Here is a 25,606-nt window from a genome sequence, read left to right as displayed (position 1 = left end):
AAAACAATTTTTGTGATGGTTTGTATTTTTTGTGCTCTGTATGGAACATTAGTGCCTGTTTAAGTGATGAACTCCATTACTTGTGTTTGTTTTCAGACATGATATTATACTTGTGATACTTGTGCTACAACTTTTTGGCCTGTGCTACAAAACTTTCAACCTCTGTAGCACCAGTAAAAAAAGTTAAAAAAGTTAACGTACAGCCCTGATATAATTTCATATACATCATTTGATTTAATAATAACCCAATTTGTAGCAAAACAGAATGTTCTGACTAGCTTTGTGAAATTATACTACATGCCTGAACGAAGCAAACAGCAGAAGCTCTGAATGAGACGCAGATTCACTCTCTGACAGCAGGAGGCGCTTCTGGAACACCAGATACAGTGTTTCCTTGGTTACCGCTGTAAACAAAGCAGCTCTGCGCTGAAACACGGCTTTAATATGAACTATACAGAGACGAGATGAAAAGAAAATACCACGTAAACTTTTCTGAAGACAGTCAGTTCCCCTCAGATACACATTCATATAAACCCCCAAATCAATATTGAGGCCTGTGTTAACGGCGTTTACAGACTTCATATTTTCACATAAATGACATTTTGGAAAACGATTGCATTGCAACGCAGTTTGTGCAAGTCCAGAACAGGGGCAGAAGTTCGTCCGTCCTACACACGTGACTGACCACTCACACCAACAGGAGGAGGAAGGTCGTGTTACTCTCTACACTGCACTCAACCGGAAGGATTCCTACACTTTCAGTCTTTGAGGAGACATGAAAAACAGTGCATACCGCAGGAACGGTATAACGGAAAATATTAACGGTTTTGAAACCGTGACATTTTCAAATCGCGGTATACCTTGAAACCGGTAATCGGCCCAGGCCTAATTGCATTGCGTTTATTATAAATTATTTATTCTTGCAAATTTTTTAATGCATGTGCCCTTGTAATTAGAGATGCACCAATACTGAAGTTCTCCACCGATAACCGATTATTCAGAATGATATCTGCCGATACCGATAATTTGATTTTAAGAAAAAAAAAACAATTTCCTTAATTTTCTTAAGGAAAAAAATCTCTCCTAACCAATGCTGTAAACTATACTGGGAACCCTCTCATTTGGTACATTGCAGTTATAGCCTATTAAAGGTTAAAATTAATAACAGAGCTATTATATTCAACTGCTATTTATTTTCAAATATAATAATTACACTCAAATAAAAACTGAATTGTCTATATACAACTAAGTTGCACATAACGTTTTCATAAACGACTGTCTTCATGTCAGATTTGTCAGAGAATGAGCTCCTCTTTAGTGTTTTTTGTAGCTGAGTGGAAGAGACTCATACTCCACGCTGTCGCTTGAACTAAAGCGGTTACACAGTGATCTGTCACGCCACATTTAAAAGCGTCAAAACAGCATTTATTGTTTGAATTTCGTGACAGAATTTGACAAATGAGACTTTGTTTCTTATCACAAGTAACAAAGCACAAAACTCTTTGTGATTATTGGATGGGAGGTGCATTGTTTGGTTTTGAGGAAAAAAAAGCGTGGATCTGGCAAACCCTGGCTTGAACTACGGGTGATTCATTGGGTCAAATAGAGCCTGCTTTAATGTTGTGACAGCCCTAGATTCAACACGGGAGATTTTCTTCACACATTGTATAACTTGCAGTCTGACAAGTTTTGACCCCCTCCTTTTGATTGACAGGATATAATTGGCCCTGATCATCAGCTGTTTTTATCAATATAGTCAACGGACTATATTGACGGATAGTCAAAAAAATAGCTTTTATTGGCCAATACATTGGTGCATCTCTACTTGTAATCAAAAACATTAACATCCCCTCCTTCTTGCAACAAAATCTCACATGCCGCAATTAGCAAACGACAATGATCCAGTCCATCACAGTTGTACAAAATCAAGTACTTTTTTTTTTTTCTTGTTTGAGAAGTGGCTTTACTCAGATATGCATCTCTAGGAAAGAAAAGATGACTGCAATATCTCTTTCATGCTGATTTTAAATAGCACAAGTTAAAGCACATGACATGTTTGCACATTTGTTTTTTAAAATGTATATTAATTGATTGTCTGCCTCTTGACCCTTCCCACAGTGTTCAAGTCAAACCGTAGTGAGATGGATTGGGTGCTGAAACGCTCCGGTCCCACAGACTATGACAGCAGCAGTGGTTGTATGTTGCGTCTAAGAGGACTGCCGTTCGGCTGCAGTAAAGAAGAAATTGTACAGTTCTTTTCAGGTACATCTGTTGTTTCACTTCAACACCTCCTAGACTTGCAGGTATTGCAAGGACATCTTTTTAAAACTACTGAAAATTGTGTTTTGTGGTTTTTGAATGATGTCAGTTCTTCCTTTTTATGTCTTTATATAGTCAGTCAGATCATATTGTGAAGGTTTTTGTTTTTATATACTCTTCTAACTGTCATATCAACAGATTATTAAGCATGTTTTGGTTATATTTAACAATTTATATGTCACCAGCATCACCGAGGCAGGTGTGCTATGATTTTTAGATTAATGGAGTTATCCTTTGTGGTTTGCTCTAGGGTTTTTGTCTGACATAGGGAATGATTTTGACATCATCAGGGCTCATTTGGGGGGGGATGTATTTTCTGCAGATGAGAATGTTGCGGCTCTTTAACATGTTTCCCCATGTGGGGTTATTTGTCCTTGGGTTAAAGGGTTGAAAATCGTGCCAAATGGGATAACATTGCCGATGGACTACCAGGGGAGGAGCACAGGGGAAGCCTTCGTGCAGTTTGCCTCAAAGGAGATAGCAGAAAAGGCTCTGGGGAAACACAAGGAAAGAATAGGGCACAGGTGGGGCTGGCAAGACTGGGCTGGGTGCTAATGCTCTCTCTAAATGTGGGGTGGGGGGTCATGCATCTTTCTGCTCTGGAAAAAGATGGTATGATCATGTTATTACACTTGAAATGTTTAATTTTACATAAACATGTGACATGAGGGGACAAAAAATAGGCAGAAATATGGTTTCATAATGTGGTTGGGCAACATACTGCAGAAGCAAAGGAGCCTTTTTATAACAGGCACTATACAATACTTTTAAGATTCTGTTTCTGTCTGAAATTGGCCTTTAGATACGGTTAAATTTTATGACTGGGCAGAATTTCAGACACTTGCTACTTCTCCCTCTGGTCAATAACTGACAGTAAATTGTCAGTTATTGTGATGCCATAATGAATTTAGTCAGTGGGCCCCAAATGCTGTCTTCCCTAAAATCTTCCTCATTGCTGTTAAACATTCAGCAGCCTGTACGTTTAACATGTTGCATTTCAAAATAAACTCAGGTACATAGAGATATTCAAAAGCAGCCGAAATGAAATGCGTGCATACTACGAAGTACCTCGGAGGATGATGGGACAGAGGCCTAGTCCATATGACAGACCCGTAATGGGACGCGGGAGCTTTTTTGGGTCCAGTCCTGGAAGGGGAGGTGCCGTCCTGGACCAGGTGCGCAGCGGAGGCGCTTACAGTGGTGGTATGCTACTTTAATAGTGCTTAGTAACTTTATTAACTCTTACTGGGTTTTAGTTAATAAGATGGATAGCTAATTAACAAATATGGGTTTGAATGGCTATGAACATTACCATTCAAATGTTTGGGCTCAGAAGGATTTTATAAAAAAAATAAAAATAAAATGGAAATAATACTTTTATACTGCAGGGGTGCATTCAATTGATCAAAAGTGACAGTAAAGACATTTATAATGTTATAAAATATTTATATTTTTAAATAAATGCTAATTCATCAAATAATCATTAAAAATATATTACCCTTTCCACAAAAATATTAAGTATTATAATACAAAATACAAATCTCTTGAGCAGCAAATCAGCATATTAGAATGATTTCTGAAGGGTCATGTGACATTAAATACTGAAGTAATAGCTACTGAAAATTCAGCTTAAAATAGTAATAATATGTCACAGTATTGCTACTTTTTTTTTTTTTTTTACAGTATTTTTGATCAAATAAATGTTGCCTTGGTTAGCATAAGAGTTTTTCCTAAAAAAAAAAAAAATCTTACTGATCTCAAACTTTTGAACAGTTCTTTCACTGACAGGAAGTGATCTAAAAGTATTGATTTGTCTCTCCTTCATAAGGATATGGTGGGTTTGACAACTACAATGGCTTTAACAACTACTGCTTTAGTAACGGCATGTTTGAAGAGCGTGTGCGCGATGATAGAGGAAAAGGAAGAATGGGGGGTCATGGCTACAGCAGCGATTCAAACTCAGGCTTTCACAGCGGCCATTTTGTTCATATGAGGGGCCTACCGTTCCGCGCTACAGAGACAGATATTGCACATGTAAGAAAAACCACAGTGTTGCCACTGGACACATTCTTACAATATTTTGTTATACAGTAAAGTATTATTGCCTTTGTGTGAGTGTTTTGTTTCTTTTTCAGTTCTTTACCCCTTTAAATCCTGTGAGGGTGCACATTGATGTAGGACCTAATGGAAAGTCTACAGGAGAGGCAGATGTTGAGTTCAGATCTCACGAAGATGCTGTGTCTGCCATGTCAAAAGACAAGAATCATATGCGTAAGTTGTCTCCATTTCCAAACCTCTGTCTTAGTCAAACTGTACTGCTATCCTAATTTTTTTTTTTTTGAGTATCATATTTATCCTTGCACTGACTTCCTCCCTGCAGAGCATCGTTACATTGAGCTTTTCCTGAATTCAACTTCAAGTGGGCCGTCCGAAATGGGTTAGTATGACTGCGTGGAGATTGTTTTGTAATAGTTTTGTTGAAGAAGGTGTGAAGACAACATTCAAATCTATGTCTTTTGTTTTGAGGGCATAAAAACACTGCAGGCCGCGGAGGAGGTTTCTATGGCAACTCTAGCGGTATGGGCTCTCGAGGAAGTGGACTAAGGGAGATGTATTGAGGATGCTTAAAATTCATGCACTTTTCAACCCAAAGTTGGAACTTCCAGCATGGAAGGTCTTTTTATATGAATATGTTTTCACATGTTCCTATGAAATATGCCCACAATATTTTCCAGACTCGAAGAAAATTAAATCTAAATCCATATATATCTAATATATATATTTGAGATGTTGCATATAGATTGACCGGCTACTGTACATTTTGCTTAATGAATTTTATATGACATTCTGTGTTAAAGTCTAACTAAAGATATGCGCTTTGTATGTATTTTGACTCAAAAATGAGTGTGAATAGCTTGAAGCCCAAGTTGCGTGTTAGACTGCACTTTCGTTTTCTTTCCCAAAGCAATAACATCATTTTGGATGTTTACCTGTTTTTGCTGCTCAGTAAAATTTCTAATTGAAACCTGTGAAATTTACACATCCATGGAATAAAACCTTTTATGGATACATTTTATTTTTGACCTAAGAATGTTCATTGAAGACAACTGTAATGTAAGAACAAAGTGTGATATCTTGCTTTTGGTCAAAGCTAGATGAAACATATGGCATCAGTCCATTCATATATTGTTTTTTTTAATACACTGGAAGATTTGTGTAGCCTTGAGTTTTGTTCATTACGGTTTAAAACTTAAGGATCAGTAGGATTTAAAAAATGTTTTGGCTGGATTTATTTGATCAAAAATACTATAAAACGGTAATATTATGAAATAATTTAAATATTGTTACAGTTTAAATAATAAACTGTATTTTAAATTGATTTATTCCTGTGATGGCAAAGCTGAATTCTCAGCAGCCATTGCTTCAGTCTTCAGTGTCACATGATCCTTCAGAAATCATTCTAATATTCTTATGTGCTCAAGAAACATTTCTTGTTTTTATGAATGTTGAAAACAGTTGCGCTGCCCAACATTCCATCTTCCACATGCATTCCGTCATCTGATATATAAAGCAGGAAAAAGGAAATCTTTACTGATTTTTATAAAGTAACCACAACATTAACTTTTATATTTTCAATGTTATATTATCAAGATGAACGATTACTGGACTGAAGCAACTTAGGTTTACTTAGAAGAGTTACGCGTCTGCTGAATAAAACAATTTCTTTCAAAACAAACAAACAAAACAAATCTTACTGACCCCAAACCTTTGAACAATAGTGTGTGTACTGCGGCACCTAAATGCTAAAATCCATCACTCGAGAAGTGGAACTATAATCAACTTTAGTGGTTTAAGGCTATGTACAGTTTCATACATAAACTTCACATTTAAGTTAACAGCTGTATTTTGAGTAATTATCCAGACAAACGTTAGCACAAATACTCAAAATGTGTAGTGTTCCAGTTCTGTACCAAGGTAAATCTGCAATTGTGAAATAATACCGTTTGCAGACAAGAAACCTGAACACCATATTCAGAACATTATTTCTGTGCTTTTTGACGTGAATCCACCTCAGTCATTCTCGAGCAGCACTGACAACATTTTACTTGTATATACATACCGTTTTTGCCCATCTAGATTCAGGGAAACATTTCAAATCCTTATTTGTCAGTTTGGCTTGTTATACAGGCACATATATGAATGTAAGGTTATGTATTTCAACTGAATTTGAAATGTAATTGCTCAAGAAAAGATATCCCTTTAAGTAACTGCCTTTGCTTACTTTTGAATCTTGAGGAATGAAACCTGTTCACCCTTATATATCTAAAGTATACAATGCATGGGAGTGTTGTACTAGTACTGTATAAATCATCTAAATCAGTCTACTTGCAGCCCAGATGGAGGCACTCGGTCATTAATCCATTTGTAAACTCATTTCTTTCATTGCACGCTCTGTGACAAACACTGCATTGGCCATCTGCACAAGTGCCATTAAGTCTTCTCTGAGGCAACAGGCTTTATCCTATGTAAAATGTAAACTTCAAACACAGAGAAACGGGTGCATCCATTTTGGTCACTCTGACGATGCGGGACAGCACAGTCTGTGAGTTAAAGCTGATTTTGGCCCTTGTTACGATGTGCTGTCATTTCTATCTTACGTGGCATTGGAGGAGCAGCGCTGGAGGAGCAGAGCGTGGCAGGTGTCGCAGACTCTCACGGGTTTGGGTGAAGCAGGGAGCGGCAGCTCATTATCCGAGCAGGCATTGCAGAAGATCTCTCCACAGTTCCTGCAGTGGTGCTGTTCAAACAAAGACAAGCAAGAGAGCTTTCAGTTAAAGGGCCTGTTGTCTTTTGGTCTTTTGGCTGTTGTCTTTTGGTTTGGATCGGACTCAAAATGACTCCGTGGAATCTTCACAACTGATATTTTGGAATTCATCCAAACAGTTGCTCTGGGGAATTTCCTTTTAGTTGTTTTTCATGGGAGTTATATATATATATATATATAAATCAAACGTTTTCAGAGTAAGGTCCCATTTAAAGATAAAACAATAGCAACAGATCTTTTTTTCCTGTATTATGACATACATCCAAGTGAAATAGATTATCAAAATAGAAAAAAAAATGCTTGGCATGGATGCAGATATGAATGTCGGTTTGCAGTTAATTTTATGAGAAGGGGCGGGGTTTAGGCAGATTAAATCTGTGTCCCAATTCAGGGCTGCATTCTTAGAAGTCCACAAAGATCGAACTGAATGTTGTTAAACGGAAAATTCTAGCCTACAGAAGATTGTTCTTGTTGCCTAGCAACTGTGACCGCCGCATTTGACGAGCGCCAGGACTTTTATGAAAGTAATATTCAACTGTCTGAAAACAAACCAGGGTTCACAACCGGTCTAAATATGTTCACCTTGGTCCATTATATACTTAAAAAAAAGAATAAACTACCAATAAAATCACATCTTGGTAAGATATGTCAACATTTGAACCGCTTTAAAAAATTATTATTTTTTTTTTTACATTTGTATCATTAGATATTTGAGCAAGTTAACACCAAATATTAACATTTAAAAGTTGTAATCTGCCATTTTGAAAGTCCTGTCGTCTGTCTAGGCCAGGCCGCGTTGCATCCTTTGTAGATCGGGAAATAAAGGACTTAATTCAAGGTCGCATTTGAGACTTTGAAATGGGACAGCTTTGTCGCACCACTGTGACGCATTCGGTCTTGGAATGCTGCTTTTCGAAGGACACAGCTTAAATGTTTGGAGAGGTCTGGCATACGTCACCAGAAAGAAGTCTGTAGTTTCACTGGAGGATCAAGTAATGACATTTTAATTAAATATTGGGATGTCCTAAAAAAATTAAACGTATGGATGATAGACCCTTCACAGTAAGATCAATAACATGCATTTAGAAAAGTTTTCATTTCATGCCGACTTCAACAGTACAGAGCACCACTTGCCAACTCAGTCTTTTATTCAGGCGTCATCTAATCCTCATTTGGAAATGTTTTCAAGTCTTAAATCCAGTACGGTCTTTGTGCCAGTGAATTTCTTTATTTAGAGCAGTTGAATTTGTGTGGATGTGTGAGATTGGACAGCAAGCTGTGATAGAGACAGATGTATTACAGCGTAGCAATTTGGTTCTGACCTTTCTCCTGGAGATTGAAAATTCCTTCTCACAAAGCTTGCAATGCGTAGCATCTTTGTCCTTCAGCCAAACCTGTCCACCCTGAAATCAATTGTTTATTAATATGAACAAGTTCAATTACTCAAGAAACTTTGACAATTTTCTTACAAAAAAAAAGCACTGTGATGGTTTCAGATGGTACTTTGATATACTGTATATCATGGTACATGTCCACAAACATGTTCCAGGTACTTTTTTGTTTATCTCAAACAATGTTTCAAACCTGAAGTGCCTTGTTGGCTTCTTTTATATCTTCGATTTTCAACTTTGACCTAAACAAGAAAAATGTGTGTATCAGTAAAAGAATAACATGATTTGAAGGCTCCCAAATGGCAATTATATATAAATCCTACATACTCGCTGAGTTTGCAGCCCAGCTCCTCCAGCGCCTGTTCCTGCTCTTCACAAATTCCCTTCAGCTGCGTATTCTCATCCTGCAACCTGTGAAACTCCTGATAAGACACAAGGGCACGTCAGAGCCCAAGACAGGATGTTTGCATTCAGCACAACGAAAACATCCATGAAGAAGCATTTTAAATGACACAAACACCTTAATCCTCATACAGATGTATTGTGGACTTAATGGTTATTATATTTCTCTCCCTCGCCATTGTTGAGATGAGAAACTCATCTTACTTTTTTGAGTCCGTTGATTTGCTGTGCTTCAGCAGTGAGTTGTGCGATGGTCTCTCGTTCTCTTTCTAATTCATTCTGTAACGTCTGCCGCCAGTCCCTCTCTATTTTCATGTCTGTTTCCAGCTGCATCCTAAACAAAAAGTGTCAATTAAAATCCACTTCCTATTTTCCACTCCAGCATAAATGGGACATTGTGATACAAATTCTAAAATTCTAATTCTCTTCCATAGCCGTTGCAAAACTTACATTTGTTTCTCTCTCTGGGCAATCTGCTTTTGGAGACTGTCAGCTTTGTTTGTGAAGTCCTGCTTGAATTTGCGCACCCCGTCTTCGGCACCGGCACGTTCCCTCTCGGCATCCTGCAATCTGGTGTAATTCAAACCAACTGGGTAAAACTACGGCTCTGAATGGAATGGAATGGGCGGGAATGTATTGGAACAAATGGGAAACAAAATAAAAAGATGGCCACAATTCAACAGCCACAATAGAGCGGGAACAAATACAGAGCCAGACGACAGAAATGTTGCGCTGCGGGAAAAGCCAGAAAGTTGAAAAGAGTTGGCAATTTCATAAGTGTCGAGGTTACTTTGATTTTCTAACGTTTTTTGACAAATAATTCACAAAGTAAACAGTGACGAGTAGTTAAAACATCAAATTTATTGAAGTCTGTAATAAAAGACAACGTCATATTTGTGGTTTCTTTGACTGTTAAACGTTACAGGTAAATATTTACGCTAGAGAACCACAAGAAAGATTTGCTCACTAAATAGTATGTGGAAAAACAGTAACTATCATCAAATAAAACTTAAAAGGGGGCTAGTGAAGAATGATCAACTCATCACTTTTAAGAACAGTGCATATGGCCACACAACTAGCGTTAAGTAACAAACAGCAAATGTATCTTAGTATCAGAAGGAAATATCTTTGACAAGTTTGTATTGGTGCTCGGTGTCTGTGCTAGCGCATTTTACAAATGACATAGCAAGAGTTCTTGTCTGGCTGAGTAGGTCCTTGTCACTATTTGTTGATCGAGGAAAAACATGGAATTAGAGGAAAGGAGAAGATGAGAAAAAAAGAAATGAAAAGGGGAACAAAAAGGGAAAGAGGATGTAAATATCAGTGAATTTCAAATTCATCCCAAAGCTTTAAGAACTTGTTAAGCAGTGCAGTCATAAAACATCAGAAATACAATGGCGGTAAATCAACAGAAGAAAGGGAAGGATGATTCATGTGGACAGAGAAATGGACATGACAGCACTACGTCACCACAAGAAAATAACACAAATGCTGAAGGATGAGCGGTCAGATGAGAGAAAGCCATTCAATGCGCCTTCAGAATACAAGCATGCAAAGTCCTTTGCATGCTATCAGGTATCTGACACTTCTAGACCCTCTGAAAACTGATTCTACTGGTGAAACAAAAGCACTGATGGTTTGGACACCATCAATGCACACTAATTTGATTTAGGCTGTAAAAGCAGATATCATATCCTGAAATGCATTTACACTGGTACACTAGCGTTCAAAAGTTGGGGGTCGGTAAGATTTTTCAATGTTTTTGAAAGAAGTCTCTTGCATTTATTAGTTCAAAAATACAGTAAAAACAGTAATATTGTGAGATATTATTACTATTAAAAATAACTTTTTATATTGTAATTTTACGATGTATTTTATTCCTGTGAAGGCAAAGCTGAATTTTCAGCAAACATTACTCCAGTCTTCATCCTTCAGAAATCATTCCTGATTTTTTTTTTTTTTTCAGGATTCTTTAAGTAGAAAGTTCAAAAGAGCAGCACTCTTATAATGTTAACTCTTTTGTAACATTATAATTGTCTTTCACTTTTGATCATGTTAATGTGCCCTTGCTTAAAAAAGAAACTCACTGACCTCAAACATTTGAATAGTAGTATATATGCTACTTTCTGCAAACAAAAATCTGAATTTCTCTGAACTGAACAAAACCTTACTTAAAAATTTGAACCGGCCAAAAATGTTTTGAAAAGATTATATATTCATCATATAATACAAGGTTAAAAATCAGGCTAAATTAAATATTCTAATTATATTCAAATAAACAATTGAAACACTCGAAAACGACTGAAAATGTTCTGAATGCACTTCAGGAGTATGATGACTAAACGTTATGCTCGACATGATTCTAAATAAATTAGGAACTGCTTCTCACCTTTGTTCTAGTTGTTTCATAGTCGCCGTTATCTGATTGGTCTTCTCCTCCAACCGTGCGATCATGTCATTTTTTTGTCTCATGCTGTCATCTGAAGACTGTTGATGATTAAATAGTTTGATTACAACATATTTTAACCACAAATTGTGAAGAACACCTAACAAAAGATGTTTTACCTGCATTTTTTGGTACATCTCCACATTGATGGATTTAACTTCATCTAATTGGTGCCGAAGTCCAATCAGAGTGTCTTGCTTTTCATGGATGTCCTTTTCTAACAGTTTCATGGCCATTTCCATCTCCTGCTTCATGCTCACCTGCACAACCAGTTCGTTCTCCACGTCCTTGAGCACAGATACATTCAAAAACAGGTTTGACCTCTTTTAAATGCCAGTGTGCCACTGCACAGTCTGAATAGCAGGTTCCTTTTTTATATGTAAACACAGACCTGCCTGAGTTGACATTCCTCTTTGAGTTGGCGTCTTGCCTCATTGTACATTTCATCCAGGCCCTGCCTTGACTGCTTGTACGTGTCAAGCTCACAGTTCAAATCTCCTTCTGCAATCTGAATAGAGTACAGTGCATGTACAGTATACAGCAATTATAATGTATACTGAATATTGTATTTGGCTTGCACATTGATTTATGAAATCCTACAATTATTATTGTGTAAACCTAGGGTTCAGAAAGCAAAGGGGTGTTGGGGAAAAAATTTAATATTTTACAGATCAAATTTTTCACACATAATATTTTTATTGCTTTAAACATAAATGGATTATAAAAACTGGCAGAAAGTTCTTCAAGGACACATAATATAATGTTCATAAGAACTATATAATAAGTTTGTGTACATGAACTACTATCTGCCTTTCTGAATAAGTATATATGTTGTATATAAACCCATAAAAAAAACACTCAACAATACCTCAAGACGCTGTTGTGCTTTCATAAGAATGACTGAATTTTCTGTTCTGAGTTGGTGGTTCTCTTCCTGTAATTTAATTATATTGTTTTTTGCTATTGCCAACTGCAATAAAAAAGATGACAGCAACAAGTTAGTATAGAATATTTCTATTTCGCAGATGAGACTTATTCTTCTGAAATCAAAGAGTACCTCTTCGATGAGTTTGGAGTTGGATTTTTCTAAGGACTCCACACGTCCCTGTAAGCCTTGAACTGTAGAACTTTGTCCAAGACAAAGTTTTAGATAAAATTCATAAACGCAAAGTTTTAAAGGGCTTTGGTAGATTAATCGGTTTTTAAAAGCCACAATCACTCATCCTAAATATATCACAAAAGCTTTAGAAAGAGCATGAACTTACTTCAGCTGCCTATTTAATTCTTCAACATAGTTCTTCTGATCCAAAATAGCTGAAATTTGTCCATTTCTATTCAAAACATATTCATGATGGAGGTTATTCGAACAGCATAATACATCAAGGTAATTATAGTGATTTAATGTAATCAATTATTGTCCAAGTGTACTTTCTACCTTTCTTCACTTCTGTAGTCATCATCAATGTCATTTTTCAAGTACATGGAGAAGTCTATTACACCAACCTGTAGATTCCAATACAAGGCATTAATATTTCTCAGACAGAAGCTAGACAGCAGGTTATTAAAAATGGCCAATACACAACACTCATACTTGTGTATCGAGGTCCTCGCCCTTCACACATAAGTTGGCATCTATGACGTTAAGTCCCACCAGGAGACCAACGATGACGGCTCCCTCCTCCTCCAGCATCACTGCCGAGTTCTCATAGAACTCACTGCAAATGCACACACACACAAATGCGTTGACATTTATCATTGGTTTAGGTGTATCAAAACAAAAAATATAAATACTGTAGATATACGGAGAAAGAACATTTCTATTGATGCAGCTTAAGGCCCCGAATCCACCAAAGCATTTTTTTCCCAAGGCTAGCGTATTTTTTTCAATTGTTTTCAATGGGATCGGCGCGTTTTTAAAAAGCCAGGAGCATGCCGAGCGCTGAGTGTCTTTTTCACGCTGAGTGCTCGGGCATTTTTTTCTCGGCGCCGAGAGTTGAAGAACGTTCAAGTTTGGGTAAAACGCAGCGTTCATCACTGTCACTTTTTAGTCAGCTGACCAATCACAGTGGAGGAGGGGTGGGACTAATACCAACCAACCGTCACACCCTGCTTGTACTACGACTGAACTGAACAACAATAAGAAGTTATTGCTTGTCTCCGAGTATTTGTGTCTTTACCAGATGGAATTGCCGGACTACCATATTATTGTTATGAAAAAAACAAAGGTTTTACATTTTTAACTAATATGTATTCTTTTTATCATAGTCGTAGAGTAGCTAGAAAAAAATCTGACCATATCGTTCAAATATGTGGGGTCAATACGATTTTTTTTTCTTTTATTCATCAAGAACTTTCTATTCATCATTTCCAAAAAAATATTAAGTAGCACAAATGTTTTCAACATTGATAATAATTATAAGAAATGTTTCCTATTATTATTTTATTTATTCATTTAAATTATTAATTTTTTGTTTTTAATGTTTGTTTTTAATGTTTGTTTATGCATGCATATTTATCATCTTTGGAGTTGTTTCTGTTGTTTATTTGAAGCAAAACTCATGTCACACAATATTTTAAAGACTTGCTGTTAAATGATTGTATTTCTGTTTCCTTTAGGAAAGCACATTGTACATTGATCATGTTCATTCTGAATAAACATGTCAAAAAAAAAGAAAACAAATCAGCAAATTAGAATGATTTCTGAAGGATCATGTGACGTTGAAGACTGCAGTAATGACTGCTGAAAATTCAGCTTTACCATCACAGGAATAAATTACATTTTAAAATATATTACAATTGAAAACAGTTCATTTAAATTGCAATAATACTTCACAATAATACTGTTTTTAATGTTTATCAAATAAATGAAACCTTAGTGCGCATAAGAGACCTCTTTCAAAATCATTTAAAAAGTCTTACTGACCACAAACATTTAAATTGTAGTGTATATTTTAAATCTCAGGCAGTAGCAGCAGAAATACTTTTTTAGATGGCTACAAGTGATGCACACCCTCTAGCGAGCACTGTTCACTGCACTCTGATGGCCTGAGCAGGAAACACTAGTTTGTCTCAGACACATTTTATCACTTCTCTAATAACTAATTCTCCACCACAACTGTTGTGACAAAGGAAGAAAGAATGAATTACGGGTACTGGAAGGGAAAATACTAACCTAAGTATATCTTTCCTGGTGATGAGGAGACGTAGGTAATCCGCTAATTTCTTCTGCATCAATGCCAGCCTTAGCCATGCTCTGGCTCTGCCCAGAGGCGTCCTAACAAGCAAATACAGACATATTCAGGTTGATTTAAAAATGATAGATAGATAGATTGAAAGATAGATAGATAGAGAGAGAGAGAGAGAGAGAGAGCGAGTAGTGATATGCATAATTCTGGAAATAGACTTTACTTGCAGTTGCAAGTTTCAGTTTTGTCAGGGAAATAGAACTGAAATTTGCACTTCCCTATTCTGAATGTCACATTTCTTAATGCACTGAAGAATGACTGTGAGAAAGCATGTGTATATTTATATATTAGTGGGCTTGATTGCTTGAGTATTTGAAAAAAATTAAACAAAATTGAAGCACTTGAAGCATTGTGTGCAAAGTAATAGGGCTGCCCCCTAATAGTCGACTAATCATTAGTCGACCAAAATTCGCTTAGTCACAGAAAAAAAACAAAAAACTCCACAGGCGACGTCACGCAGTCCGTGACTAACGTTAACGGCTAGTCTACGGTAATACAGTAACAGTACATCGGGCAGGACATCCAAACACTCGCCTATCATTCATCGACCTCAAATATGGCTTATCATCTGAAATATGTAAGTGTTAGCAACTTTACATGTCCGCTCAATGTAATGTTAACCTAGAGAAATGTGCGATATTCAAGTGTCTGTGCGGAGTGTGAAGGGTAGCGCGCTCACTGCAGGACAGATGGAGGCGCCGGGGCGCTCACCTGCTCTTAAAATACTGGTCATTTTTGGTCATACAGATAAGAGTAATACATCTTTCGAATCTGTAAAGCCTCTACGTTTATTTGTGTGCTCTCACAATAAAAACAAAATCGCGCTTTTGTGAAATAATGAAAGCAAACAGGATGCGCTTTCTGCCATCTCGGTCTGTGAACTTGAGCGCGAAACACCGTGTATATCTTTACCTTACAGACATAAAAAATATATCTATAGAGAATGAAATGTCTACTTTCAAATGAACTAATTCAAATGGAAAACAAATATTCTCAGATTATGCAATCCGTATGAAACATACATACAGGCGCATCCACTACTGTGGAGTGTCGCTGACTTCATCTCTTAAACTGAGAATAAAGAAGGCACTAGTTTATCAAAATATTAAAATGTTAATGCAGTCTCCTTACTGTTTTTCCCTGACACATTCATAATCATTACTTCTGCCGGTGTGCTGTGGCAAGCTTTATGCGTGTGCTTGAGCACTTAGGCTATGTAGGCAATTAAAGGCTCATTATAATGATTTAAATGGTTTATTAATAAACGTGCGATTAGTCGACTAATGCTTAAAATGAACGGCTACAAGTCGACCAGAAAAATCCTTAGTCGAGGACAGCCCTACAAAGTAATCAATGTAACAGTAAGGCCAAATATTGTGTACTGAACATACTTAAGGCCAGGAAGGTCTCGTACACTGGCTGCGATTTCGCCTGCTTCTGGGCAGAGCTTCTCGACCATCTCCAGAGGCCCCCACAATGACTTGTTGTATCCAAGAAACGATTTCTTCACTGATGGAGATGGAGACAAGTGTGTTTGTTAAACAACTCAGGGTCACTGTATGTAATACAGAGTATGCAAACGCTTTGATGAAACACTCAAAATAGTATTCAAATTTTGTTGCAGCACTGGCTCACTGGACAAGAACTTCAGATGATCCGTCATCTGAGAATGATTTTAAAAAAGCATTTCCTCATTTTATTTTCCTATTAAAAAACATGGCATAACAGTGGTTGCTGTCTGTCTGGTGCCTAAGATTAACACTAACATAGGCCTATAGGAAATATATAAGAGATATTGATAACAGAGAATGTTTAACACCAAATCAGCTATTAAATATCTACCAAAAAGCAAGCATATAAAAACTTTGAATGATTATGATGTTTTGTATAACAGTTGTGGTTAACAGATGGTTCTCTGTGGCTGGCTGTTTCGTGATGGTTGAACATACTGTACCTTTGAGACCGTGTTTCAGGCAGTGCTCCATGACAACAAAGAACTGTTGCAGAGGCGGATAGTCAGAGTCCAGAGTTCGCCCAAAGCTCAGAGCCGACTCGATCAGGCCTTTGATGCTGAGCTTAGCCATATTAAGCAAGTTTGCTCGTTCCATTGCCATAGGATCTCGAAAGGCTGGAAGACACAAAGCCCACAGACTACTTTATCCAAAAATTATAGCATTATTGCCGAAATCAAGTTCTTACGGTAGAAGAACATGAAAATGAATAAACTCATCACAGCACTTTAACCTCTGGCTTTTCCTTAGAACTAACATGTGACCACACTTTGCAAGGCTGAGTTTAAATTTTAACAAACCCTTAAAGCGCTTTCACTGGTTTTGACTGTACTGTCATTCACCAGTCCTTAACAGCAGCATTTCACTTTTTTGTTTTGTGTTTCAACAACAAATACTGCACAAATTATATACTTATGCGTTTTAAATGATCAGTGATACACTGGACCCTGTTTTCACCATCAGGCTAAACAATAATCGTTATGCAAACATATTCAGACAGGCTCTGTCTAGCAAGTATACTGACACTGTGGTACTCTACTTCCCACTTATGTCGGTTGGTTCCCATTTCCAATTTATTTGGATATTATTATGTGAATGAGGCCTTTTTCTATCAGAATTGTGGGGTAAATAACTTCATATGTTTTGCATTTCTCCTTTCTTTTCAATAACTATTATTATTATTGAATTGTATGAATGAACTGGTGCTTTGTAGTCTTAAAACACCAAGATTTGTTAGATGCACAAATGAATACAAACCAACAAGGCACACTCTTCATGACATCATACCATTATGACATCATGCAGAAAATGTTGTATGGCAAGCCATTTTAACAAATTTCTTAAAACTAATATAACTAGTAACTAATTATGTTACTAACATTTACTAGTAAATATTATTCAGTACATGACTAGTATATTTTTCAAGTTCACTAGTAACTATTCATTACATACTAGTACTTATTCTTTAGAACCTAGACAGTTTTAATAATGACAAGTGATCACACTTACTTTTTTTGGTTGTCTTTTGTTATGATTAGTCCGAATGTATAATTTATAATTCAATTAAAAATCTCACTAGTAAGATTAAAAATGTTACTATTAACAATCGGAACACATAACTATTTGAATAGTCAGAGGTAACTAAACAATATAATAGTAGTATCTCTTACTAGTAAAAATGCAATAGCTATTAGCAATAATAATTATACTGCTATAGGCCTTCTAATCAAAAGCGTACAGTTGATACATAACTGCACAGATCCAAACTGAATTAAATGGCAAAAAAGTGCAATTTGTTACCAGCAATAATGGACTAGTTACATGGCACACTATTGGGATGCTGAGTAGTGGCAAATGGATATATAATAGTAAAAACAACTGAATGAATAGATGCTAAATCAGAATTGTATATATATTTAACTAGTCATTAAAAATAAGTACTAAAAACCAAACAGATGTTAGTTTTAAGCGATAAATGTTCGTTAAAACGGCTTGCCATACACGTAGGATCTACATCGGAACAACTGAATCCCGACCTCAGCCACGAGCTTTAATGTTATCCATAACCTACCCTTGGCACCCCATTCCTCGGGAAAAGTCGACGTTTTCGGCTCTGTCACTTTGGGCAAGACGTGAATGCCACCGGAGAAGGTTTCTGACGCTTTTCTGGCTAACGCGAATATAGGCGCCTGCCATCTCCCGTCTCCAGATTTCATGGCAGCGCCGCTCACTTTCTCAGCGGCCGATTTATCCTCCTGCAATCTGAGGATACCGAACACTTGCGCTCTCTCTTTGTTGCTCTCTGCTTCTGCCAACACAAGGTCCTGTTCTGCAGGTGTCGCCATCGTTAACGACAATTATTCAGGAATATCATACAGTTTATGATAACGCTTCACCTAACAACCACGGCGGTGATGTGTTGAGCGGCATTGTTAAACAGTTAACGACGTAATTCACGCGCTTTCCTTCGTGATGGTTTCCTAAGGCGACGTATGATTTCCATTCATATGATCATGGTATCTTTTGAGAACAAATGGCTAGATTGTAGATTTGTTTACACCTGAGCACTCCTGCACGATCCGTCTGCAGCAAAGGGGTGGTGTCATAACGATAAAAAGACGTAATTCAGTGGAAGAGTATGGATATACTACCCTCTACTGCTTGTATGAAACATTGTCCTGGACTATTAAGTATTTCATTTAGAAAATTCTGAAATAATCACTGGTTAACAGTCTTAACACATAATAGTTCTTAGATTATTATGGTTTATTGTAATAATGGGGGCAAGTATGGGGTAATTATAAAATTACCCCATACTTCGTTCACTCCATCATGCACTGACTCATTCACGTCTCTCCCTGGTGAGTGACTGCATTCATTTTTCAAAGACAAAACTGAAGAAAAACTCTTAAATGAGGTCTCTCTTTGAGGTAGATTTATTAGCATGCAAATTTAAATAAATTAAACTTTAATTGAACTAGGACTATGTGAAAAACAGTAAGCCAAATGAGTAGTATGTCTTCATTCACAGTATTCATAAACAGTAGGCGAAAAGTACCCGGATGAATACTTCTGCCAATTATGGTGTGCGCATACTATCCCATAAAGCCACAGTTGGAGAGGAGTTGTGAATGGCTGTGATGCAATGCAACTGGTGCTGATCCTGGCGGATGTAGTTTGTCTGAATTTCATTTATACTGAACATTTTTAGCAGTCACAAAGCAGGTTTCAAACCAGATGTAGTACCTACAGTACTAGACAATATGTGATTTCGGACCCAGCTTTGCTTTTTTTTTACAAATTGTTTGAGTGAACGATTGTGAGTCTTTCAGCACAAAACTTGCTTGTCACCACCAACTAACGTAAAGGTGTGGTTGCGGGCAAAATTGTCATTTGTCAATAGTGTAGAACACAGCTCACACAGAAGTCACTTTTAAACCAAGCAGCTTTGTTGGTTAATGTGATGCAATGCAACTGGTGCTGATCCTGGCGGATGTAGTTTGTCTGAATTTCATTTATACTGAACATTTTTAGCAGTCACAAAGCAGGTTTCAAACCAGATGTAGTACCTACAGTACTAGACAATATGTGATTTCGGACCCAGCTTTGCTTTTTTTTTACAAATTGTTTGAGTGAACGATTGTGAGTCTTTCAGCACAAAACTTGCTTGTCACCACCAACTAACGTAAAGGTGTGGTTGCGGGCAAAATTGTTATTTGTCAATAGTGTAGAACAGCTCACACAGAAGTCACTTTTAAACCAAGCAGCTTTGTTGGTTAACACGGCGAAGCAGTTGTGAAATCTGCACTGGGAATTTTTTCGCTGTTATGTGATATTCCAGACCGTGTGTATTCCTATTGAAATTTACGGAATTTTGCTTGCAAAAATTTGCCGAACAAAAGTAAATGTGTCCACATCTTAATGACGTAACCGTGGAAAGAGCCACTGAACAAATCAATAACTCTTTCAAAAAGATACAAGTCACTGGGATCAATCAAAATCCCACTATAAATTTTGAGTAATTTAAATGAACTGTAACTTCTTTTTATTGCAAGTGCATGTGTCACTCCAACAGTTCTGAAACTGAGGAATTCAAACTTGTGCTTTAAAATGAACACTAACAACCACCTCACTGGTGCTGAGTCAGGATTATTCTCCTTGTAGAGTAGGGTGTCACCATGCTGTGCTAGTTACAAAAGGGTAGGTCTGCATTTCCAAACATCTATAACTTACATACTTTGTATAGTTTTAGAATATTAAGTTCTAGAAGCTTACCTTTACTGTAGGCCAAATGCTCCATACTTTCACTATGGGAGATGCCCCACCGGTGGAGGCTCTGAGGGGAATACATGACTGCAGCTCCACAACCCCTTTCAGGGCAAAGATGAAGTTCTTGTTTCTCAGTGAGCGCTGAATACACTGAACACATAAAGACAATATATGGGTGGTTAACATTTAAAATCACTTCCATATGTCTAACTGAACTAATAGCATACCTATTGTCATTTATTCGTAACTAACTGAAATGTTGCAGAAAATAAAAGCTGATTGTCATACTGCTGCATACAGTTGCTGACCTACATCCAACATGTTTCTGTTGTTTTCTGCTGATCAGGATCTGGCTATCATATGACTCTTATTTCCTGCACCACTGTCCCGCCTCACATGGAAGGAATTGAATACACATTTCGACTGAACAGACAAAACACCTTAAGATTTCAGTGCAGTAAACATGTAGAGCTAATAACAACATGAAGTCAAACATCTCATGCTTTGTCATCTTGCTTAGGCACTTACTTCTGCTTTAAAATGTAACTGAATCACTCAGTGGTGCTGCAGCAACAAAATAATACACACTTACCCCTGTTAAGTCTACACCCTGTGCTGGTGTTCTTCTGGTACTATTGGGCCAGGAGAGCTGATTAGGTGAGGTGCAACCATTTGCTGCATTAGCGGGTTGTGGGGAGGAGATGTCTCTCGCTGGAACAGCTAAGTGCATTGGGTGCAGGGTAGCAGAGGCGGTCAAACAAAGGGGGTGGGACATGTGAGCCTACTGGTCAGCCAATAAGTATGGAGTTGCAGGCTACTCAGGAAGTGGGATTCTGAATGAGACTGCACTGCAAGAGTAATAAGCATGAATATGACAGGCATACCTCTAAGTATTAGAGCAAATCCTTTTTGCAACTGCATTTTGTGTGGTGATTTTGCGCATATTTCACATAAAATAATGATTATACACTACTGTTTAAAGAAAGAAGTACTTTTATTCAGCAAGGAAGCATTAAACTGATCAAAACTGACAACGTATTTAACATGGTTACAAAAAAATGCTATTTCAAATAAATGCTGTTAATTTGAACTTTCTAGTCAAAAAATGTATCACGGTTTTTTCACACACACACACACACACACACACACACACACACACACACACACACACACACAAGCAGCAACATTAAGCAGCATAACTGTAATATTGATAACATAAGAAATGTTTTTTTTTAGCACCAAACCAGCATATTTCATAATATTAGTTTTTACTGTATTTTACAGTTTTATACTGTATTGCTCAAATGAATGCAGCCTGGGTGAGCATAATAGACTAAAAAATAAAAAATAAATGTACCAACCCCAAACTTGTAAACTGTAGTGGAGGGTATTTCCACAAGGGTAATGCCATGTGTTCAACAAGGTTTTTTTCTGCGTTTGGACATTTAGATTTGTCACAATGAAACTGCAAAGGGGGAAATTCTCAGGTTTGCCTTATACAAACAAATCTGATCTCGTACTTATACAAACCTGTATTTGGTCTTTCTTTAAATAAATAAAATGAATAAAATGCCATGATTTTATTCAGTGGCTTCCATGAAATTCAGTACTAAAATCACTCTCCTTCTGTGCCTTATCTTTAACCAGAAGATGGCAGTGTCCTCCAAAAAGAGTAAAAAAAAAATCTAAATCTGTATTAATTTGGTTTTACACTACTTCTATTAGATTAGATCTTGCAATAATACTTTATTATTATTATTATTAATCAAGTGAAGTGGTCTTTCCACAATTAAACTAAGTGTGTTTCTAAGACACATCTTACAATTTCTTATTTCTGATTTGAAGCAGGAAAGATCGCAGACAGGCAGTATGAATCACATGTCTGAGTCTCAAAAAATCTCGCAAAATCATCATTCATTAATCATTAATAATCATTAATTAATCTCCATCACGACATTACTTTGATTACTTCAACTACTAGTCTTCAATTTAAAATAATCTTCCACTTCAGACTTGAAATTTTCACGAGTGGATTTCACATTTGTGATCCTCCTGATAGCATGAAGCTAAACAATGTTGTGATGAGAGGGCAAGTGGCAGTAAAGAGCTTTCATCTGATCCATTGTCTTAAAGTGCTCTGCATTAAACTCCAAACGTGTGTAGGGTTCTTTGAATGGATTCATTCATGCCTTTCATTCAAACAAACAAATCTTCAGCCTTTGCATATAAAACCTGTAACACTGAGTGTGATATGTGGCAGTGGGCCTATTTAAATATGCTCACTGTCCAGTAGATATAACCAGCCCAAAATAATAGCCATAGTTTGTAGTTCCATGGCACTCATTCAATATGTAGTAATTATGCTTTTTAATCTTTTAATCCAACAGTTCCAAAGACCTCCAGCATAACCAATCAGAGAATGATTCAAAATTGTGCATTTTCCACAATTCTGCATGATTTTTTAATAAACAGTGGGTTTGTTTAGTTACATCAACAACATTTTAAATTGAAAGCTTTCATCTGATCCATTGTCTTAAAGTGCTCTGCATTAAACTCCAAACGTGTGTAGGGTTCTTTGAATGGATTCATTCATGCCTTTCATTCAAACAAACAAATCTTCAGCCTTTGCATATAAAACCTGTAACACTGAGTGTGATATGTGGCAGTGGGCCTATTTAAATATGCTCACTGTCCAGTAGATATAACCAGCCCAAAATAATAGCCATAGTTTGTAGTTCCATGGCACTCATTCAATATGTAGTAATTATGCTTTTTAATCTTTTAATCCAACAGTTCCAAAGACCTCCAGCATAACCAATCAAAGAATGATTCAAAATTGTGCATTTTCCACAATTCTGCATGATTTTTAATAAACAGTGGGTTTATTTAGTTACATCAACAACATTTTAAATTGAATGCCAGGTATGTACAGTAACACTCTTAAAAATAAAGGTTATTTGGCCTTGATTGTTCCATGAAGAATCTTTAACAGCTTTTCCATTACACAATGGTGGAAAAGGTTCTTTAGATTTTTTTAAATGTTCTTCACACTAAGAAAACAATTGTTCTTTTAATGTGCCTTTACTGAAAGGCTCTTTGGGGAACCAAAAAACACCTTTTGGAACCTTTATTTTTATGTGTAGGAGCTTCAACACCATTCATGGGATATTAAAAGCATTAAAATTTACATTCCTCAAAATTTACATGTAATTGCACACTTTAGCTTTCCATCTATTTTATGCAATGTAACAAATACAAAATCTACATAATGTAAAAAGAGTCCTCACAGCAGCCATCATTATAAAGGGTGAGGAGGTTTTTCATTATCACACAAACTTGCAGCGTTGGTGCCTTCCTGTGAAAATCACAAGAACCATCAAAACAGGATAATCTTGCTTTTAAACAGAATCCAGTGATCTTGTTGGATTTGGCTGCATCGTTCATGGCACTCGACATCAGTTCAAAGCTGCCCAGTAACTCAAAAGTTGCCACCGACACGGGACTAAAAATCATCAGTAATGCTGTGAATCACACGTGATTGAGTTTGAAGGGTTCTTCAGACATTTAACCAGGCAACATAAACAGTGGGTTTATTTAGTTACATCAACAACATTTTAAATTGAATGCCAGGTATGTACAGTAACACTCTTAAAAATAAAGGTTATTTGGCCTTGATTGTTCCATGAAGAATCTTTAACAGCTTTTCCATTACACAATGGTGGAAAAGGTTCTTTAGATTTTTTTAAATGTTCTTCACACTAAGAAAACAATTGTTCTTTTAATGTGTCTTTACTGAAAGGCTCTTTGGGGAACCAAAAAACACCTTTTGGAACCTTTATTTTTATGTGTAGGAGCTTCAACACCATTCATGGGATATTAAAAGCATTAAAACTTACATTCCTCAAAATTTACATGTAATTGCACACTTTAGCTTTCCATCTATTTTATGCAATGTAACAAATACAAAATCTACATAATGTAAAAAGAGTCCTCACAGCAGCCATCATTATAAAGGGTGAGGAGGTTTTTCATTATCACACAAACTTGCAGCGTTGGTGCCTTCCTGTGAAAATCACAAGAACCATCAAAACAGGATAATCTTGCTTTTAAACAGAATCCAGTGATCTTGTTGGATTTGGCTGCATCTTTCATGGCACTCAACATCAGTTCAAAGCTGCCCAGTAACTCAAAAGTTGCCACCGACACGGGACTAAAAATCATCAGTAATGCCGTGAATCACACGTGATTGAGTTTGAAGGGTTCTTCAGACATTTAACCAGGCAACAACATTTGATTAACTGCTGGCTCCTCAGCACTCCCTTCAGACAACTCTCGCTAAAGGATTTTGGTTGGTTATAAATAGCATTGATCTTTCACATCAGTATAATGAGTGCATATTTTGTCCCTCTGTTTCCGTACCCTTGGGAAGTCGGTATTTGCCACAGAGAGGCACTCGACCATCACGATGAAGCTCCTGTGAAACAGTCAATGTTTTTGTTCTTGTTGTTTAATATTGATAGTTTTTGTACACACACAACTTGATGGCAGGCTGGTGTAACATTTATAACCTTAGGGAAAGGGGGAAGGTCAGTTAACTTATAGTACAGACATTTTATTGTGTGTTCAAGACGTAAGACAGCACAGTGTTGATTTTTGATCTTAGTTATTATGACAATGGCCTGAAATGTATATCTCAAATGATTTGTGTGCACACTGCGCAGATACTGATATTGAGTAATACTTTAATTTGTCTGCCGAAGGACATGATAAATGAGTCCAAGAAAGCCTCTTTTAGATCAGTGAGGGGTGTAGACGGCAAGACCTACAGTCCTCATCTACTTCATTATTAACTGAGCCCAAAGAGGTAATTATGATCTCGTCTATTTAAAGAACACGCTCAAATGAGGAAAGACCTCAGCTTATTAAATAAATAAAGACCTCCTGCTGGAGAACATGGGCTGGCATCGTAATGCATATTGTCTTTTGGTCTTCAGACAATTCAAACTTATGATCATAAAGATCCATTGCAAAGACTTTTATTTCATACATGCATGACAAAAATAAGGAAACGTGATGAAACAAGATTCTGCATTTAGAAAATAGATAGGGTGAATTTTCATTTCATCCCAACTTTAACTGACAAATGATAAAATAGCCTCTAAATTATCTTAAATTTGGGCTCCTTTGATTTGGACCAG

At 36.8% G+C, this 25,606-nt stretch overlaps 2 protein-coding genes across 2 annotated transcripts in view; one reads left to right on the top strand and one right to left on the bottom strand.

Moving 5' to 3' along the window:
* The window catches only part of LOC107743556 (heterogeneous nuclear ribonucleoprotein H3-like), an 8,482-nt gene extending 3,012 nt beyond the window's left edge, over window positions 1–5,470 (top strand). The window contains exons 2-8 of the mRNA XM_016556829.1: window positions 2,119–2,262; window positions 2,705–2,843; window positions 3,332–3,522; window positions 4,148–4,353; window positions 4,455–4,590; window positions 4,700–4,756; window positions 4,846–5,470. Of these exons, the coding sequence (XP_016412315.1) occupies window positions 2,142–2,262; window positions 2,705–2,843; window positions 3,332–3,522; window positions 4,148–4,353; window positions 4,455–4,590; window positions 4,700–4,756; window positions 4,846–4,937 (942 nt within the window). The 5' untranslated portion in view covers window positions 2,119–2,141 and the 3' untranslated portion in view covers window positions 4,938–5,470. The remainder of the gene's footprint in view (window positions 1–2,118; window positions 2,263–2,704; window positions 2,844–3,331; window positions 3,523–4,147; window positions 4,354–4,454; window positions 4,591–4,699; window positions 4,757–4,845) is intronic.
* LOC107743555 (RUN and FYVE domain-containing protein 2-like) overlaps window positions 1–18,738 on the bottom strand; it is a 20,736-nt gene extending 1,998 nt beyond the window's left edge. The window contains exons 1-18 of the mRNA XM_016556828.1: window positions 18,211–18,738; window positions 16,583–16,756; window positions 16,020–16,137; window positions 14,556–14,657; window positions 12,975–13,098; window positions 12,819–12,886; window positions 12,649–12,714; window positions 12,441–12,510; window positions 12,252–12,353; window positions 11,775–11,891; window positions 11,503–11,670; window positions 11,327–11,424; window positions 9,388–9,507; window positions 9,142–9,271; window positions 8,863–8,957; window positions 8,729–8,777; window positions 8,467–8,547; window positions 6,978–7,117 (exon numbers count right to left, since the gene is read on the bottom strand). Coding sequence (XP_016412314.1) covers window positions 6,978–7,117; window positions 8,467–8,547; window positions 8,729–8,777; window positions 8,863–8,957; window positions 9,142–9,271; window positions 9,388–9,507; window positions 11,327–11,424; window positions 11,503–11,670; window positions 11,775–11,891; window positions 12,252–12,353; window positions 12,441–12,510; window positions 12,649–12,714; window positions 12,819–12,886; window positions 12,975–13,098; window positions 14,556–14,657; window positions 16,020–16,137; window positions 16,583–16,756; window positions 18,211–18,484 — 2,096 coding nt within the window. The 5' untranslated portion in view covers window positions 18,485–18,738. The remainder of the gene's footprint in view (window positions 1–6,977; window positions 7,118–8,466; window positions 8,548–8,728; window positions 8,778–8,862; window positions 8,958–9,141; window positions 9,272–9,387; window positions 9,508–11,326; window positions 11,425–11,502; window positions 11,671–11,774; window positions 11,892–12,251; window positions 12,354–12,440; window positions 12,511–12,648; window positions 12,715–12,818; window positions 12,887–12,974; window positions 13,099–14,555; window positions 14,658–16,019; window positions 16,138–16,582; window positions 16,757–18,210) is intronic.
* Window positions 18,739–25,606: the final 6,868 nt, after the last annotated feature.

This window comes from Sinocyclocheilus rhinocerous, unplaced genomic scaffold, assembly GCF_001515625.1.
Source record: "Sinocyclocheilus rhinocerous isolate Xijiao unplaced genomic scaffold, SAMN03320098_v1.1 scaffold677, whole genome shotgun sequence".
Classification (NCBI taxonomy): domain Eukaryota; kingdom Metazoa; phylum Chordata; class Actinopteri; order Cypriniformes; family Cyprinidae; genus Sinocyclocheilus; species Sinocyclocheilus rhinocerous.
The sequence above is the reverse complement of the archived record's forward strand: the minus strand, read 5'-3'. Positions and strand labels throughout refer to the sequence as shown.